The sequence below is a fragment of the Erythranthe guttata genome, chromosome 10, assembly GCF_056151865.1.
Source record: "Erythranthe guttata isolate IM_541 chromosome 10, IM_541, whole genome shotgun sequence".
In the NCBI taxonomy this organism is placed as follows: Eukaryota; Viridiplantae; Streptophyta; class Magnoliopsida; order Lamiales; family Phrymaceae; genus Erythranthe; species Erythranthe guttata.
In genome coordinates, this window is record NC_142542.1 from 12,477,002 (window position 1) to 12,494,437 (window position 17,436).

The window sequence follows — 17,436 nt, forward strand, 5'->3', positions numbered from 1 at the left end:
ACGGTTTGAAGAGTCTCTAACTTCAAATCAACCAGAGTTCGACTATTACCATTGTCATGTCTCCATATATTTGATATTTATCAAGCGGGTTAGCCTGTTGGGCTAGTAATGAGTTTGACCCTAGTAATGAGTTTGACCCAACAATTTCAACTCTGAAGTGGTTCGGCGGTCCAAAAGTCGGGCCCGCGAATGCGGGTTGGCGGTCGAAAGGTCGGGTCGGCGGATACGGGTCGGTAGTCCAAAGGGTCGGGCTGGCGGGTGCGGTAAAAAATAAGTCATGTATTGACAACCATAAATATGTTGCAACGAAATACATTTTTGTTGTAATCAAAGAATTTGCAACGGTAAATGTATGGCAACAAAATAGACTCGTAGTTATTAATTAATGCATTGACAACGATCAATACGTACCAACGACATAACAATGTTGTCTATAATGCATTATTGGCAACGATTTGTACATTTCGTTGCCCGGAACTTTTGGTGACAAGGAAACGGCAACGAAAGTGGCAACAAAATAATTTCGTTGCAAGAAGAATCGGCAACGAAATTAATGTCTTTTGGCAACAAAATATATTGTTGCCAATTTGACAATTTCTTGTAGTGTATGTTGATTTATATATTCAAAATACCTTATATGCCCCAATTAATTATTCAAATAAATTAAAAAGAAATTATGTTGATATATTCAAATCCTGCCCTCAATCGACACCTAAATCTTCTCCAAAAATTATGCCCCGAAATCACGCTTCAGGTTTTATGCCCAAAATAACGCTCCCAAATCAATTCTCAAAATCTCGTTTTTATTTCTTTTCTTATTTTTGATTTTTTCATAAGAAAAGAATGATTTTGTTTTAAAAAAAAGGTTTATTTTTCATTTTGTTAGTTTCGGTTTTTTTCTTTTTTCTTTTTTTATACTTCTGTTTTTAAAGTTAAATTTAAAAAAAAATTAGTTTTTAACAAATTGAAATCCACTATAAACTTGCCAAAAACCACTATGTGACTATTATAGTATTTCGTTACGAAAATCCCTTATAAACTTATCGAAAATCACTATGTAATTAACAAAAACCACTCTGTAATTAATGAAAACCACTCTTTAAATTAACAAAAATCACTATGTAATTAACCAATTCCATTACAAAAAATCACTAAATACTTATCAATTAACAAAAATCACTCTATAATCAATGAAAATCCCTCTGTAATTAACAAAAATCACTATGTAATTAACAAATTTCATTACAAAAATTCACGAAAAACTTATCAATAAACAAAAACCACTCTGTAATTAATGAAAACCACCTATGTAATTAACAAAAATCACTATGTAATTAACGAATTCCATTACGAAAATCCACTATAATTTATCAAAAACCACTACATGCCTTTGTGTTTGTATATATAAAATAAACAAACCATACATTTAAGGAAAAAAAAAGAAGAAAGATGCAGACCGAGAGAATCAACATATGAATATGTCCATGAATCCCAAAATCGATAAACCCGTCATCCGCACCATCACCAGTCATTAGGGGTGTAAATCGGACGGAATGGATCGGAAATGTTTTTTTCGGAAATTTTCCAATTTTTTTCGGAAGATTAAAATAGGTTCCAATTTCCGTTCCAAAAAAATCGGAATTTCAAAATCCATTCCAATTTCGGAATACCTCGGAATCGGCGGAATTTCGGAATTTTCGGAAAGTGCATTAACTCTTAATTTTTTGTTCCAAAATCGGAAATAATGTTAATCTTTAGAATTTTTCCCTAATATTTTCGTAATTTTACAGCAAAATGCAAGAATCCAAAACGAATGTCAATAAGATTAAATATAAATACTTGTAAAAACAACATAATCAATTTATCAAAGCAAAGATAGTTCTTGCAAATTTTCAAAAACAAAAAGAAAAAGTAAACATAGTTCTTGCAAAACATGAATAGAAAAACAATTCAAAAAAATCAAAATAACAAAATAAAAATAAAAAATAATAATAATAATTCTTGATGTTGTTCCTGTGATCTAAGAACTAGCTTCAGACATCTTTGCTTCTTTATTTCAAGGACTACTTCAACTTACTGCAAAGGAATAAAAAAAAAAAAAGAAAATCACAAAAAAAATATTCAATAATATTAAGCAGCCAAACATAGCAGGAACATATCATCGTATCTAAAGTTTTGACATCATTCTGTAACAATAAAATGTATACCTTGAGTTTATATCAACTCATGAGCCTCAATTTATAATTTTTAATTCTTGAAATTGACGAACACCTACACAAAACAAATAAGCAAAAACACTTCTTTATTAAAAATAATAGTAGAAAAAGCATAAATAAATAAATTAAATTCAAATAAGACATACTCTTTTCAATTTCCACCAGTTGATCAAATTGTTCTTCAACTTCAACCAAAGGACCACTTCTCAACCAATCTTGAGCACACACTAAACATTCCACTAGTTTAGGTGTTAATGAGCTACGAAACGGATCAAGTACTCGGCCCGCGCTACTAAAAGCACTCTCCGAAGCAACCGATGTGATAGGAATCGAAAAAATATCGCGTGCCATTATGGAAACAGCTCGATAATTTGAAGCTTTTCCCCTCCACCACCCCAAAATATCAAAATTTTCGCTCTCCTCCTCAATCCCATCGTTGAAGTACCTATCTAAATCACTCGTTACATCTATGGTACTCTTCCTCTTGAGTTTTGCCCGGATCTCAAATTTCAAATCACTTCCTGTTTTACCATCTTTTTTTGTCAAGTCATGCACCAGCTTAGCGCTTTGACCATCCGCAAGTGTAGTAGTTTCCACCCTGTAACATTCATAAAGTCGGGACATAAACAGTTTTACACTTTTTATAAATTTTTCAACCTTCACCTTTCTACCCGCTACGGAAAGTAAAGGGTCATACTCCAACAGCTTATCATACCAAAGCTCCAAATATTCTGTTTTGTTCCGAGGATCCAAAACAAGCGATGCAAGGAAGATTGGATTCAACTTGTCAACATCACAATAAAAATCGAACTTCTCATTCATCTTCATGGTCATAGTGCAACGGTTAACATCAAGATTGCTCAACTCACGTGTTAAAAGAACTTTGACATTTGATATCTCATCAAAGTATGTATGAGACGAGACATAATGAGAACCCGAAATACGTGTTGTTAACAAATAAAATTCTTCCAAAAATGCATGCAAGCTTTTCAAGTTGGCCCAATCTTTACTTCCTATAACATCACACTCACTTACATAACTTGGATCTTGCTCCTCAAGTCTGTCAAATGCTTTCTCGAAAGGTAAGGCCGAATCTATCATAAGATAAGTTGAGTTCCATCTAATTTTGACATCCAGGCACACAATTCTTTTGCATGTTATTTTCTCTTCTTCGATACATTTCTTAAACATTTGCAGCCGTGATGGACTACTACGCACATACTTTACACTTCGGCGAAGACGCTTAATAGTTTCCTTCATCTCATCAATTCCAGCTCTAACGACAAGATTAATAACATGGGCCAAGCAACGCACACGAAAAAAATTCACCACCAAGCAATAACATATTTCTTTTGTTTAATCTTTTCTTCAAATCATCAACACATGTATCGTTATTCCTTGCGTTATCAAGGGTAATCGTCATGATCTTATCTAAACCCCACTCCAATAAACAACTTTCAATCACTTTTGCAATTACCTCACCTTTGTGCGGGTGTGGAACAACATAAAAGTTGATGATTTTTTTTCTAAGGATCCAATTTTTGTCAACAAAGAGAGCTGTAAGGACCAAGTATCCAAGATTCTGGATGGAAGTCCACATATCACTTGTGAGGCATACACATGTGGAGCTTTCACTCAAATAGGTTCTCAATTTTTCTTTTTCCTCAAAAAATATCTCATAACAATCTTTTGTAATCGTTTGCGATGAAACATAGGTTGCACCTCGGAGCAAAAAGCTTTAAAACCGGCCTTCTCAACAATACAAAACGGAAGTTCATCAATTATAATCATTCTAGCCAAAGCCTTACGACTCTTGTCTTGGTCGAACTTCCAACTACTAAGTGCACCAGTAAATAGAGAAATAGTTGCTTGTGACTTGTCTCTTAACTCAGCAGGTAATTCTTTGCACTTATCTCTATGACTCCACAACTTATTTGTCCCTATTGCAGTAGGAGAATATATTACCTTACCACAAAACTTGCACTTACAGTTTCCAAGCCATTTTTTAGTCTCCTCATCATTAACCTTGTCAAAGTAATTCCACACCTCAGATCGACCATGGTGACCGGAAAGCCCCAACTTTCCGCAAAGTTTTTGCTTTTTCTCCGGCATATTTGCGGTGTTGGCGTTAGGAGCGTCAATACTTGAAGCCATAATTGACATACTGTAGATTAAAAAAAACAAAAAAACAAAAAAAAAAATTAATATTAAAATTTGAATCTTCAATATTCAAACTATCAAAGATGGAAGAGCAATCACAGTAGTAGAAATTGGCTGGTGAAGTTAATGAGAAGAGTTGCACAGGAATTTGATATTCACGAGTAAAAATTGATTGGTGAAGAGAACAAGCAGAGGCGGTGAAAAATATTAGAAGCGGCAGTGAATAAAGTAAAAAGAAGATGAATGATAACAATTATATGGAAACTTGGGCTAGGGTCTTAGAGTCTTGAGACTCGTAGTCATAGGCTTTTATTTGGGCCTGAATGGGTATTTACATTATATATATATATATATATATATATATATATATATATATATATATATATATATATATATATATATATATATATATATATTCGGAAATAAAATCGGATCGGAAATCGGAATTTCCAATAATTTTATACGTAATTCCAATTCCGTTCCAAAAATAATCGGAAAAATCGGAAATCGGAATGAAAAAAAGGGTTCCAAATTCGGATATTTTCGGATTGGAATTGGCGGAATTCGGAATTTCCGTTCCAATTTACACCCCTACCAGTCATGAATCTTTTGTCAACCGCTGCAATTATTTTCGATGCAAGGCCTCCATCCTCATGGGGTGCTGGACTGCCGCTTGAGGGCGGCACATCTGGCGTTGGAGAGATAGAAATGGGACCGCCGGTGGTGCAAAGGAAAATGGTTGGTGGCGATTTGAATGAAATAGATTAGAGAATAAGAATCCTCAAGAAAGAAGATGAGAAACGTGAAAAGATAGATGAGATAAGAAAATCAAACGGTGTCTAGGATTACACATACATAAAAAAGATAAAATAGGGTTATTTATTAATTAGGGATATAATAGTGATAATTAATTGTTTTTAATTAATAAAAGTTGTTTTAAATTTATCTTAAAAATAAGAAATAAAATTGGGCTCATTGTAATGACGCGTGTGTAACGGGGGTTTTGTGAAATTTTTGCTAAATACTATTTACCCAAAATAATTTTTATTTCAAATATGTTAGAAATAAATAATAAAAAAAATTAAAAGACAAATAAATTGAATGACTATATTTTAGAATTATGAGTATTAATAAGCAGAGTTTGACTCTAACTGAACCCCGAAAGGTAGCAAGATTTGAATCTCTGTTCCTTATATCTTTCCCTTTAGGTTAAAACCTTTGTTACCCAATAATTGCACTAATCAAACCCCATTTAAATGAATCAATCAAAACCTAGATCTCAAACCTTTGACGGAGTATGTATTTCTGCTCCATCAGCGCACGGCTACTCCGTCGTTCCGCCGCCTCTCACGACCTCTGCAACACGTAACGGCGGCACAGCCCACTTGGCCGCCGTTGACCAAGAACGGCAGTGTTGCACCTGGACGGACTTGATATCTATTATTTGTGGTACTTTGATAGTGTTACCAGTCCAGGCGTACAACCAATATCCAGGCGTCAAAGTCGAATCGGTTTCGGTTTCGTTAGACAACGTCAGATCCGACGATTCGCATGTCGTTGGAGCCGCGGAGTGGAATCTAGGGTTTTCTGTCGACCAATCACATAGCAAGTTCAGTTAACGTGCGCGCCTCGGAATTTGTCGGGAACCTATGTTCGAACATTTAGCCGCCACGGAAAGAACTCGATTCGTTTCGGTGCGAGTGTGAACACGTTGTTGCCTGATCAATCTTACACACGTGCTGAGTTGACGCGAGGGCTAACGCTCGAATTCGAGGCTATGCTACATATATGGTACGACACACATAGATTAGAAGTTAAGTGCCAGAATATGACGATCGCGTTTTTGCCGAACGCAACGGAAGGGGTTATGAAGGGAGGGCCGAGGTTGTGTGGCGCCATCACATATGTTATACTTAATTAATATTAATTTGCATGTGTATTTTCTTTTTTTCTTTAATTTATTAATGGTTGCGAATTTGGTTTGTTTGGTGATATGAGCTCTTTTTTTATTTTATTTTTATTCTTTTATTATCTGATTCCTTTTACGGTTACAAAAGGCATTCTAATCTTCGTTTACACCATTAGCACAGGGCATGTGATTGTATCAATTAGATTTCTGGATTTTAAAGTATGCATGTGATTGTTAATATTTTGCAATTAGCCTTAATTATCATGTGGTAGATTTACTGACTAAGGCTTATAGGGCATATAAATAATCTGGTATTGGTGTGTGTAGATCAACAGTAAAAAACCACCCCATATAGTCTTCATCGAGTGTAGCATAGAAATAATTATACGGAGTGTTTGATTGCTCTCAATGAGCTTTGAATGGTATGAATTCCTTATTCGGTCAGCAATTCTTTTGTTCGACATGTTTGATCTGCCTCTCTGAATGGAGCTGTCAAGTGCTTAGCGGTTCAATTCAAAAAATTGAACTTATTCAGCAGCGAGCCCCGAATAAAATCGTGACTAATTTGTCCCTACTGAAATTTGATATTTGAACCATCTTATATCTCTCATGCCCTCAAGTATTGATCTTATATTATGTGGGGAACCAGGAAATTTGATTAGGAGGAGCAGGTTTTTATGAATAATACAACGGACCACTTCGAATTTCTCTTCGCTCAAAATATGAAAGTTATAGATTTTTCAGTTGGCGTTCCTCAACAATTGGAATCACCTTGATTGGAAATCAGATTAGAGAGTTATAACTCGAGTGGTGAAGCTACCAGAAACATGCGAGAATTTTGGGATGCATGGAATTCGGCTTGTTCAACGAATTCCCCTCTTTCTTTTCTTTCAATTCCACAAAACGGATCCTTCAAAGGTCTGATCAAGTCTTTATGCTTCAAGGGCAGCTCGAATAACATATTTAAACTCGTACGCTTTCGCTTCTTCCAATTCTTCATATTTGAGCTTATCAGGACCGTATTATACTCATCCCCCTCTTTAAAAGGATTCGACCTCGAATCCGGACAAATATCAAAAGGAATATATATAAGTCCTTGTTCATGAACAGCCATTGTGATTGCTGGCAAATTCATTGTTAGCCCTCCGAAGAATATGTCATCACATCCGTCATTAGTAAAACTGCCTTCAGCCTCATGGCACCAATAATGCAGAATATTCTTTCTTTGCATTATGTCACCATCTTCTTCGGCTTGCATTGAAAGAGTTTGCAATCCGCTTAGCTCGTCGCTAGCTTCGATGCATGGCTGAATCATATCATTATCCACCTCTTCAAAAGGTTTCACCCTCGAATCCGAACCTTTTTTTTCTTCCCCGTGGAACTCGATCTCAACATTATCAATTACTTTGCGTTCCTCAGAAACATGCAAAATATTGGGATGCATGTAATTCGGCTTATCCAACGAATTCCCCTCTTCATTTTCTTCCAATTCCACACAATGGACTCTTGAAATGTCTGATTCAAGTCTTTATGCTTCAAGGGCAGCTCGAATAATGTATTTAAACTCGTACACTTTTGCTTCTTCCAATTCTTCATCTTTGAGTTTGTCAGGATCATAACATATATATATATATATATATATATATATATATATATATATATATATATATATATATATATATATATATATATATATATATATATCCTTGTTCATGAGTAACCATTGCGATTGTTGACAAATTCAATGTTACCCCTCCGAAGAAGATGTCATCACATCCCTCGTTAGTAGAACCGCCTTCATCCTCATGGCACCAATAATGCAGAATATTCTTTATTTGCATTATGTCACCATCTTCTTCGGCTTAAATTGAAAGAGTTTGCAATCCGCTTAGCTCGGCACTAGCTTCGATGCATGGCTGGATCATATCATTCTCCACCTTTTCAAAATGATTCGCCCTCGAATCCAAACCTTTTTTTTTCTTCCCCATCGAACTCGATCTCAACATTCTCAGTTACTTCTTTCTCAACTAATAATGCATCAACAGTTTTCAAATTTGTTTGGGTTTTCTTAGTCTCAAACGTTTGACGAGTATCTTTCTTTCCAACTCGTCATTCCGTCTCGAATTGAAGATCGATTTTCAATTTATATTTTTTGGGTGTTTGTAGTCACTCTCTCACTTGATTTGCTGAAGATCTCCACTGTGATTCCGAACTCGACGAACTCCTCTCTTCTAACTCATTCGCATGGGATGAACGAACTGAGAACTTAGATTATCTAGGATGATCAATCAACTCTCGCTCGTAATACCCATAATGACCTCGTTTTGATCGACCGAGGTGTGCCGAGAACACACGGAATCCTCGATATATTAAAAAAGTTCTTGAAGAACTAGAGAAAATAATCTCAATTTATTAATCAAAATTCATCTATTAAAATAAGTCAAATTGAGAACCTATAGTAGAACCTCGATAAATCAATAACCTCGCTTAAATAATAAATTTTTCTGGTCCTGACTCGGGGACAACGTACTAAATTAATAATTCGATAAATTTATAAGAAATATACATAAGAAGCCCCATATAATAATAAAACAATAATAAAAGTTATTTCATAAATCACTAAGTTATTAATTAATGTATAAATTATTAATTATAATTCATCAATAAGTTAATATTTCGCTAAATTAATGGAATTTCGATGGTCCCAACTGTATTAATTTTTAGATGTTTAACTGTATTTATAAAACCTAAACTAAACTATAATAGATAAACTTATAAATAAACAAATCATAACCATAAATAACTCTAAAATGATAAAAAAAACATAATAAATCCTAAAAAAAAATGTGTATAGTTAAATTGAATAACTTGACATCAAGTTGACTTCCCGATCACTCTTATAAGCTCGTGTTGACATTTGGATGTGCACGTGCATGCACTTAAAGCTAGATTTCGACACTTCGAATACCTATTCGCTCAAAATATGAACGTTGTAGATCTGTCAATTGGAGTTCCTCAGAAATTAGGATCTCCTTAATTCGACATTAGATGAGAGAGTCATAACCCGAATTGTAAGCCTGCCAGAAACATGGGAGAATTTTGAGATGCATGGAAAACGGTTTGTCCAACGAATTACGCTCTTCCTTTTCTTCCAATTCCACACAACTGACTCTTTAAAGGTCTGATTCATGTATTTATGCTTCAAGGGAAGCTCTAATAATGTCTTTAAACTCGTACGCTTTCGCTTCTTCCAATTCATCAACTTTGAGCTTGTCAGGATCGTATCACATGTGTTTCCCCGTGAATTACATGAGGCATTCCACAAAATCTTTCAGTCTTCCACCACCGACACCCTCCGTTATGATCACGTGCCACTATAGCTACTCTATAAAAGTCTTCCCCAATCTGAAAAGAAGCATCTGAATTAATTTTTACATGTCTTATTGGCGGAGGAATCCAAGAGGAAGGATGGGCCTTCAAGACTAGACACCGCGGCACTTGAGCATTATTGATCTCTTGAAGGAAATGACTTCCCCATGCAAGAAGATCATTTGTTTTCCTTCCGACCTCGTCGCGTAAAAAAATGTTCCAATTATCCCAAGACTTCCATGCAATGACAACCCACAACGCCAAAAGTTCTGCCGGTAGAGAATTCTTCATCAACTGGAACTAGCTACAACAAGAGTTGTCCTCGTTAAACGGTTTCAGAAGAAAAGGGGCAGAACTCCAGACTCAAAGCATCCCCGAACATGTGTGCAATATGTGAACCGCTGACTCGACCTTGTGCCCGCATCGAACACATCTTGAAAGTGGAGTGATTTTTCGACAATAAAGCTCCGCTCCTGATGGGAGTATATCGACACATGCCCTCCACAAATATGCAACACGTGGACGGTATTAATTATTGGGATTGAATTCAGATCAACTCACATAAGGATTCGTTAATATATATTTGTTGAGTGTAAGAAATTACACTCGATACATTTTATTTTACAAGAATTTTTTGTTCGAATTATTGTGTTTATGTGCATTATTTGGTTTAGTTTGGGGTTTTTAGGTGAAAGAACGAGGTTCGAAGTCTTCAAGGGCAAAAATGGTCAAAAAGAAATGAAAAATACAAGTTAGGAGGTACAATCATGTCTGGACAAAGAACTCTCGTATCAATTTTGGCATTCTTCATGAGTTTGGTCACAACTTCCTACGAACTTCAAACGACTGGATTTCAGTGGCATTGCAAAGCTAACTCGAATGTCCATAACTGGTAATACTAGCACATTGTACAAATTTGCAGCCAAAGTGGGTCCAAAGCATGTCTAAGGTCTGAGTAATGAGAAAAAAGCCCCTCTGCCATCATGGGACTGCGGTCCCATATTCATTCATAAAATTCGGACTGCGGTCTGAGAAGAGTAAAAAACGTACCACCTCTGTCATGGTTGGATTATTGCGGTATGAGATTTAGTTCATTTTCAAGGGACCACGGTCCGAGGACGAAATTCAGAAAAAATGTAAATTCCTAATTGTGCTCAAATTATGTTTCTTCCAGCCCCTGTTTCAGATCCTATATATAAACAACTTTTATTACAATATCAGCACGGAAATTTGCGTTGGAAAAGAGAAGATGATGTACGAACAAGGTGGAAACGTGCCAACTTTCCCCCGTAGTTTTTACTTCTTTTCTCTTTCCTTTGATCTATATACGTTTCCTGGTGTTTTTATGATGTTATTCGTAGAGAACATGTATAGCTAAGTTTTTATTATAGTATGTTACTCGAACTCTATGTTGGATTTCTGAACCCAATTTTCCCAATTTATGCAAGTCTTGAATTCCTGATTATTTCTTCTACTTGTTTTGTTTGAATGTTCATAAAAGGAGCTAATTTATGATAGTTATCTGTGATTATTGGGATTGAATCGGAAGATCTATTTTGATAAATAGCCATTAAGTAGAAGAACCTTCGAGTCACTTTCACTATTTAAGTGTGTGAATTGGCATTTGGTATCATACGAATATAGATATCAGAGTTGTATTTAATGATTTATTCTTTATTGAATTGTGTCTAGGAATACAATGATTTGATTTTGAATATAAGAATAGTTATTCACGCAAAAGCGAGTTATAATTGATCTAAACTCTCATGGTAATAATCGAAATTATTTGTCATGCGTAATTATGGGGCTTTGGGTGATTTATAATGACACAGGACGAAAGAACAATAAAATTAATTGCAACAAAATTAATTCTATAGAACAAAGGAACATTCGAAATCTACCGAAAACTCTAAATCTACCAGAAAATACGGAAAAAACAGCTATTTATAATAATAAAACTGGAAACCCTAATTAAACTAGGAAAATACTAAAACTTATCATAAATGGAAAAAATGAGTCAGAGCCTTATTATAGTAGATCTGATAAATTTTGGGAACACCTTAATTTACGGAATCCTAATCCAATTTGTCTACGATTTGATATTAATTTTCTAAAACTTCCCTTAAATTGCAAAAACGAACTTTTTGTTGGGAATCAGACACGTGTACTGTTAAGTGTATATTTTGACACTTTATCGTACCTTTTTATTTGTGCTTTTGGTGTGTTTTAACGATAATTGGTGCTTAAAAAGTTGATTTACTGTATTTTAGGTATAAATTGAAGAATTGGAAAAGTATGGGGTCAAAACTGCAATTTTGGAGAAAATATGGGCCAAAAGTGAAGAAATCTATAACACCCCATCTTTCCAAAACCCGAAAACCCTAAAACCCGAAACTAATATTTCTAACTCAAAGAATCCTTAGGTAATATTATTTCGTGATATTAATTATATGCATTACGTGAATCTAATTATGTGACTTACGTGAATAATTACATGCGTTATTTAATTATTTGGAATGTGGTGATTTCATTTTGTGAAATTTGTGAGTGGATATATATGTGTGAATCATGTGATTTAGTATCATTTCCGTAAATTGAACTTCTAGAAATTTCGTGAATTACGTGACTTATGTGAATTATATTTTATAAAGTGTGATTATATATATATATATATATATATATATATATATATATATATATATATATATATATATATACATATACGTACCTACATATAGGTGTGCATTTTCATGCATCTATATATATATATATATATATATATATATATATATATATATATATATATATATATATATATACTAATACTTGCTGCATATATATATATATGTGTGTGTGACCGTGTATATATGTGTGTGTGGTTAGTGCAAGTTGTGTTTATTTTTAAATAAAATAATTAGTGTTAAGTGTGCATGTCTTTACACTTGGCACACCCTAATCATTTACTAAACTCACACTCAAAGTAACCCAAAAGACACCCTTCATCTTTCTTCATCCAACACCTCAACCCCTTACTTGTATTCTTCATTTCTCTCCACCGAAGCCATCACCTCCACCATCGGCCTTCTTCTTCTTCCACCTCAACCTCCAAATTTTCAAGAAAATCAAAAATAAAAATGAAAGTCCACTATTTAACCCTTGCTATAGACTACACCAAAAACACCATCAAAACTACTTGCCTCCTTGCGGGAGATAATAACACATCCCTCCTTGAAGCTCACACCATTTCATTCACAATCAAAGTAGCTTGGTTAGATGTTGGTGCTTGAAAGCCTCTCTTCCTTCGGATGTTTTCTACTCTTCGATTTTAAGGTAAGAAATTCCGATTTCTTGCTGCAATTAAATGGCATCAATAGTATTAAAATGGTTTTCAAAATTTTTAAAAGATTGGGAGTGATTTCGAAAATTTAGGGCTTTTGGGGAAAAATGGAAAAGATGTGTTTAATGTTAATTTCTTGTTCTTGCATGCATCATCTATGTTGATAGTGGATAGATACAACTTTTATTGGCCAAAAACATTGAAAATATCGGATTTCAAAATGGGGTTTCAAGAAAAATGAGTTTTTGAACTTTTATGGGGTTGCATGTGTAGATCTTAAGAAGTTTTGGGTGAGATCTGTAATTTTCAAGAAGTCAGTCCTAAATATGTTTTCAAAAATGTTTTCCATCATTTATTGAACAAATATTTCGGATTTAAAGAAGTTTTGCAAGAAAAAATGATTTTTGAACTTCTAGTGGTCTTGCATGTATAGATCTAGAGATTTTGGGGTAAAATATAAAATTTTCAAACTTTCTGCATAAAGTAACCTTTTAACTTGGTTTTCTGCATTTATTAAAGTAAAATTTCAGATTATTAGGAGTTTTTCATGAAAAAGTGGATTTTGAACTTTTAGTGTGGTTGCATGTGTAAATCTTGAAACTTTGGGGTCAAAGCTGCAATTTCTGAAATATCTCTCATTTCTTAAGTTTGAATCTGTTTTCCAGCAAGTATTAAATAGGAAAATAGTTTTATTTACAAAGTTTTCAAAATAATTAGAGTCATATTAGAGTTTTGGATTTTCAAATTAAAAAGGGGTTTTTCTAGTTTTTAATTTCAAGAAAATTCGAAACTTTGTGAAAATTTAAAATAATTTCAGAATCTGAAATTTGGATCAGTTAGGAGTTCTAAGATTTAATTTGAGAATTTTTAGAATTAGTTTGCTATTATTTCGAAATTAGGACAATTTGCATGTCATTTATTATGTTTTGTGCTTTTATGTTTATGTCTTTGATTTAATGGTTATGAGTGATGAGATTTGGGTTTTGTACTTTTAATTGCTGCCTGGATGTGGATTAATTGCTGTGAGAATTTATCGACATGGATTATTACCTAGAAGTGGTAATAAGTTCATTAAATGAAAGGTGAAAAAGGGGTGCTTGCTTTACAAGCATGGTTTAATATTAAATGGTGATGTTTAATGTGTGACTGCATGTGTGTGTGTGTGTGTGTGTGTGTGTGTGTGTGTGTGTGTGTGTGTGTGTGTGTGTGTGTGTGTGTGTGTGTGTGTGTGTGTGTGTGCTGAATGTGTATGGGTGTGTGTGCCGTGTGTGATTGTGTGTGAATTTGGGGATTTTGCCCCAAATTACAATTATGTGGTGAATTGTGATATTTGTGTGATTTTGTGGCACTTGATTGACATTTGTGATGTTATGTGTGGGTCATAAGCATGATTTCGAAAAGTTGCATTTAATGGTTTTCAAATTGAAAGATTAATGGAATATCGGGTAATAAACAACTCGGATATAGAGGGCCGGTATCCAACTAGGATGATGTGTTGTGGTTTGATTTCACTTACTGAAAACGGGCTTGTAACAGGTTTATTACTCAGGTACATAAATTAATCTTTCACGGATCCAATAAAACGAAAAATGTGTTTTTCATGATTTTCATAAAAGGGCATTTTAGTCATTTTGCATAAGTACGTGATTTTGTGTGGATGATGTGTTTTCGTGAGTTATGTGATTTTATCGATTGTCTTGTGTTGGTGTATGGAACGTGGGTAAGAATGGGTATATAATATTATATATTATGTATAACGTATTTTCAAAGTTCGATATTTCATCGGATTTCTTACTGAGCTTTATAGCTCATATAGATGTCTTTTAATTGCAGGTAGTAGTGCTAGTAATCCTCAATCGGGATGGATCGAGTAGCGGATCGAGGTCTTGCCCGGGTTTTGTTGGAAGTTGTACGAGGACCTATGAACGATGCTAAAGTCTTTTGGTTATTTTCTTTTGGTGATGTAATATTAAACCTTAATATTCTCTTTTCGTACCTTTTAAACTCATCACCGGTATGAATCGTACTTAACTCCTATTATAATATAGTTCGTTTCGTAATTTTGCTATTTTCATGCCTCCACTAGCAATTACCGAACTATTCACCAAAATAACCTTTCCAAACTCTGATTTCTTCTCGAACCGAAAACCGATAGTGATACTGTAGCACTCGAACGAAAAACCTCCCCTCGAAACTTATTTCCAAACAAAACCTTTATTCGGCTAAAGTAACCTAAAGAAAGATTTCGAAAAATGCAAAGTTTTAATAATTGCATTTTGGTCCCATTTCAAAGTTTTTAAAAATTACAAAGAGATCCTTTGCTTCCGCTAGTTTAATGAATATTCCGATAAACCGGTTCGATTTATCGCCCGTCTAGAAGGGGGGTGCTACAGTGAGTGGTATCAGAGCATGGTTCATAGATACTCGTACAAACTTCACGGGCTTAAAGACTTCTCGAGACGCGAAGCTCGGACCATCCGGTAAAGTATGTGCATTATTTTCTTTATGTGTTTTACTTGCTTTATTTATTAGTTGTGAATTAATATAGAAATAATGGAGAGACGTATAACCCGAGGAAACCCGAGCAATCCTTCCGATGCACCACAAGACCACAATCAAACTATCAATAATCTCTCAAACTTAATCCGTGAATAAGCCCAAAACCCCCAATGTCAAATCGAACAACTCCTCCAACGTAACCAAACCCCGCCTCAAAATAACGCGCCTCAAGCTATATACGAATGATTCCTCCGAATGAACCCGTCTGAATTCCACGGTGGAACCGACCCCGCTATAGCCGAAGAGTGGATCAAATCTCTCGAAGTCATATACGACTACATGCAAATGACCGACCGCGACCGCGTACATTGTGCCATATGCCTACTCCGAAACGAAGCTCGTCACTGGTGGGAAGGAATCAAAGAAGGAACGAACCTCGAGACTCTACCATGGACCGATTTCAAAGTCCAATTCTTCGAAAAATATTTCTCGAAAGACGTGCGAGCCCACAAACTCAAAGAATTTCTCGAACTCCGCCAAGGCGACTTACCAATGATCGAATACATCCGCCGTTTCGAACGTGGCTGCCTTTACGCCACATTCATCGCTCGAGACGCCGAAGAAAAGAAGAAACATTTCATTTGCGGCCTCCAACCCGAAATCCGTAGAGACATTCGTATGTCGGATGCCTCGACTTTCCACCAACTCGTAGACAAAGCACTCATGGCTGCCCAAGACGAGGGAGAAATTCAAACAAACGCCGAGCGACTCCGAATTTCCAACGTCCGTGGAAAAAGAACAACTTCGGCAACCGCCCATTTCGAGGAAAGGGAACGCAGCCCATCCGCCAACCAACCGGACCACCGCCACCGCCGCCAATGCTAACCTGCCCAAAATGTGGAAAGAGTCACTCCGGAGGATGCATACAAGGAACGAGAAATTGCTTCCGATGTCATCAGCCCGTACACATGGTAAAGAACTGTCTGAAACCTCCACCGAACATCCCCGGTCGAGTGTTCGCCATGACTCAAGAACAAATCGAGCAAGACCCGTCTATGATAGCAGGTATCATATTTATCCTCGAAGAACCCATATATGCTTTCATCGATTCCGGATCTACTCATTCCTTTATATCGAAAGACATGATTGCGCACTTAAATCTCGAACCGAATCGACTAAATTACGAATACCGAATTCTCATGCCCTCTGGCGAAGAGATGTGCTCCAATCTAGCCATAATCAATTGCCCAATCTGAGTTCACACTCAACCCATGAATTTCGATATAATCCTCATACCGATCCAAAACTTCAAAATTATACTAGGCATGGACTGGTTAACCAAATTCAAAGCCCAAATCGATTGTGCCTCAAAAACGGTTATCTTTCCTCTTCCGAACGGCGAAACCCTCAAATTCCGAAGTCAACCCAAACCCTTGATTCCAATCATATCCGCGATCAAAGCAGTCAAACTCATTCGCAAAGGCCATTCTGGCTACTTAGTTGATATTCTGAAATCTGAGTCCGATCCCAAAACTCAAATTTCCGACATTCGAGCTGTCCAAGAATTCCCCAACGACATTCCCGGACTTCCGCCCGATCCAGAAATCGAGTTCGAAATCAATCTCATTCCCGGAGTTGCGCCAATTTCCAAAGCCCCGTACCGTATGGCCCCGATGGAATTGAAGGAGCTAAAAGACCAAGTTCAAGAATTGCTCGACAAAGGCTATGTTTGACCCAGCTATTCCCCGTGGGGCGCACCGGTTCTCTTTGTTAAAAAGAAAGACGGATCCCTTCGCCTTTGTATCGAGTACCGTGAACTCAACAAAATCACAATCAAGAATAAATACCCTCTTCCTCGAATCGAAGATCTTTTTGACCAACTCCAAGGCTCATCGGTCTTCTCAAAAATCGATCTCCGATCCGGTTATCACCAACTCAAAATCAAA

The 17,436-nt window shown here is 35.7% G+C and overlaps 1 protein-coding gene across 1 annotated transcript; it reads left to right on the top strand.

Moving 5' to 3' along the window:
- Window positions 1–15,745: 15,745 nt before the first annotated feature.
- LOC148767542 (uncharacterized) lies at window positions 15,746–16,375 on the top strand. The gene has a single exon (XM_088824661.1). It carries the CDS (start codon window positions 15,746–15,748, stop codon window positions 16,373–16,375), a length of 630 nt encoding a protein of 209 aa, XP_088680787.1.
- Window positions 16,376–17,436: the final 1,061 nt, after the last annotated feature.

What these genes read in the sequence shown, in the direction of transcription:
- LOC148767542 (XM_088824661.1), top strand. Translation starts at nt 15,746, where the DNA reads ATGAACCCGTCTGAATTCCACGGTGGAACCGACCCCGCTATAGCCGAA.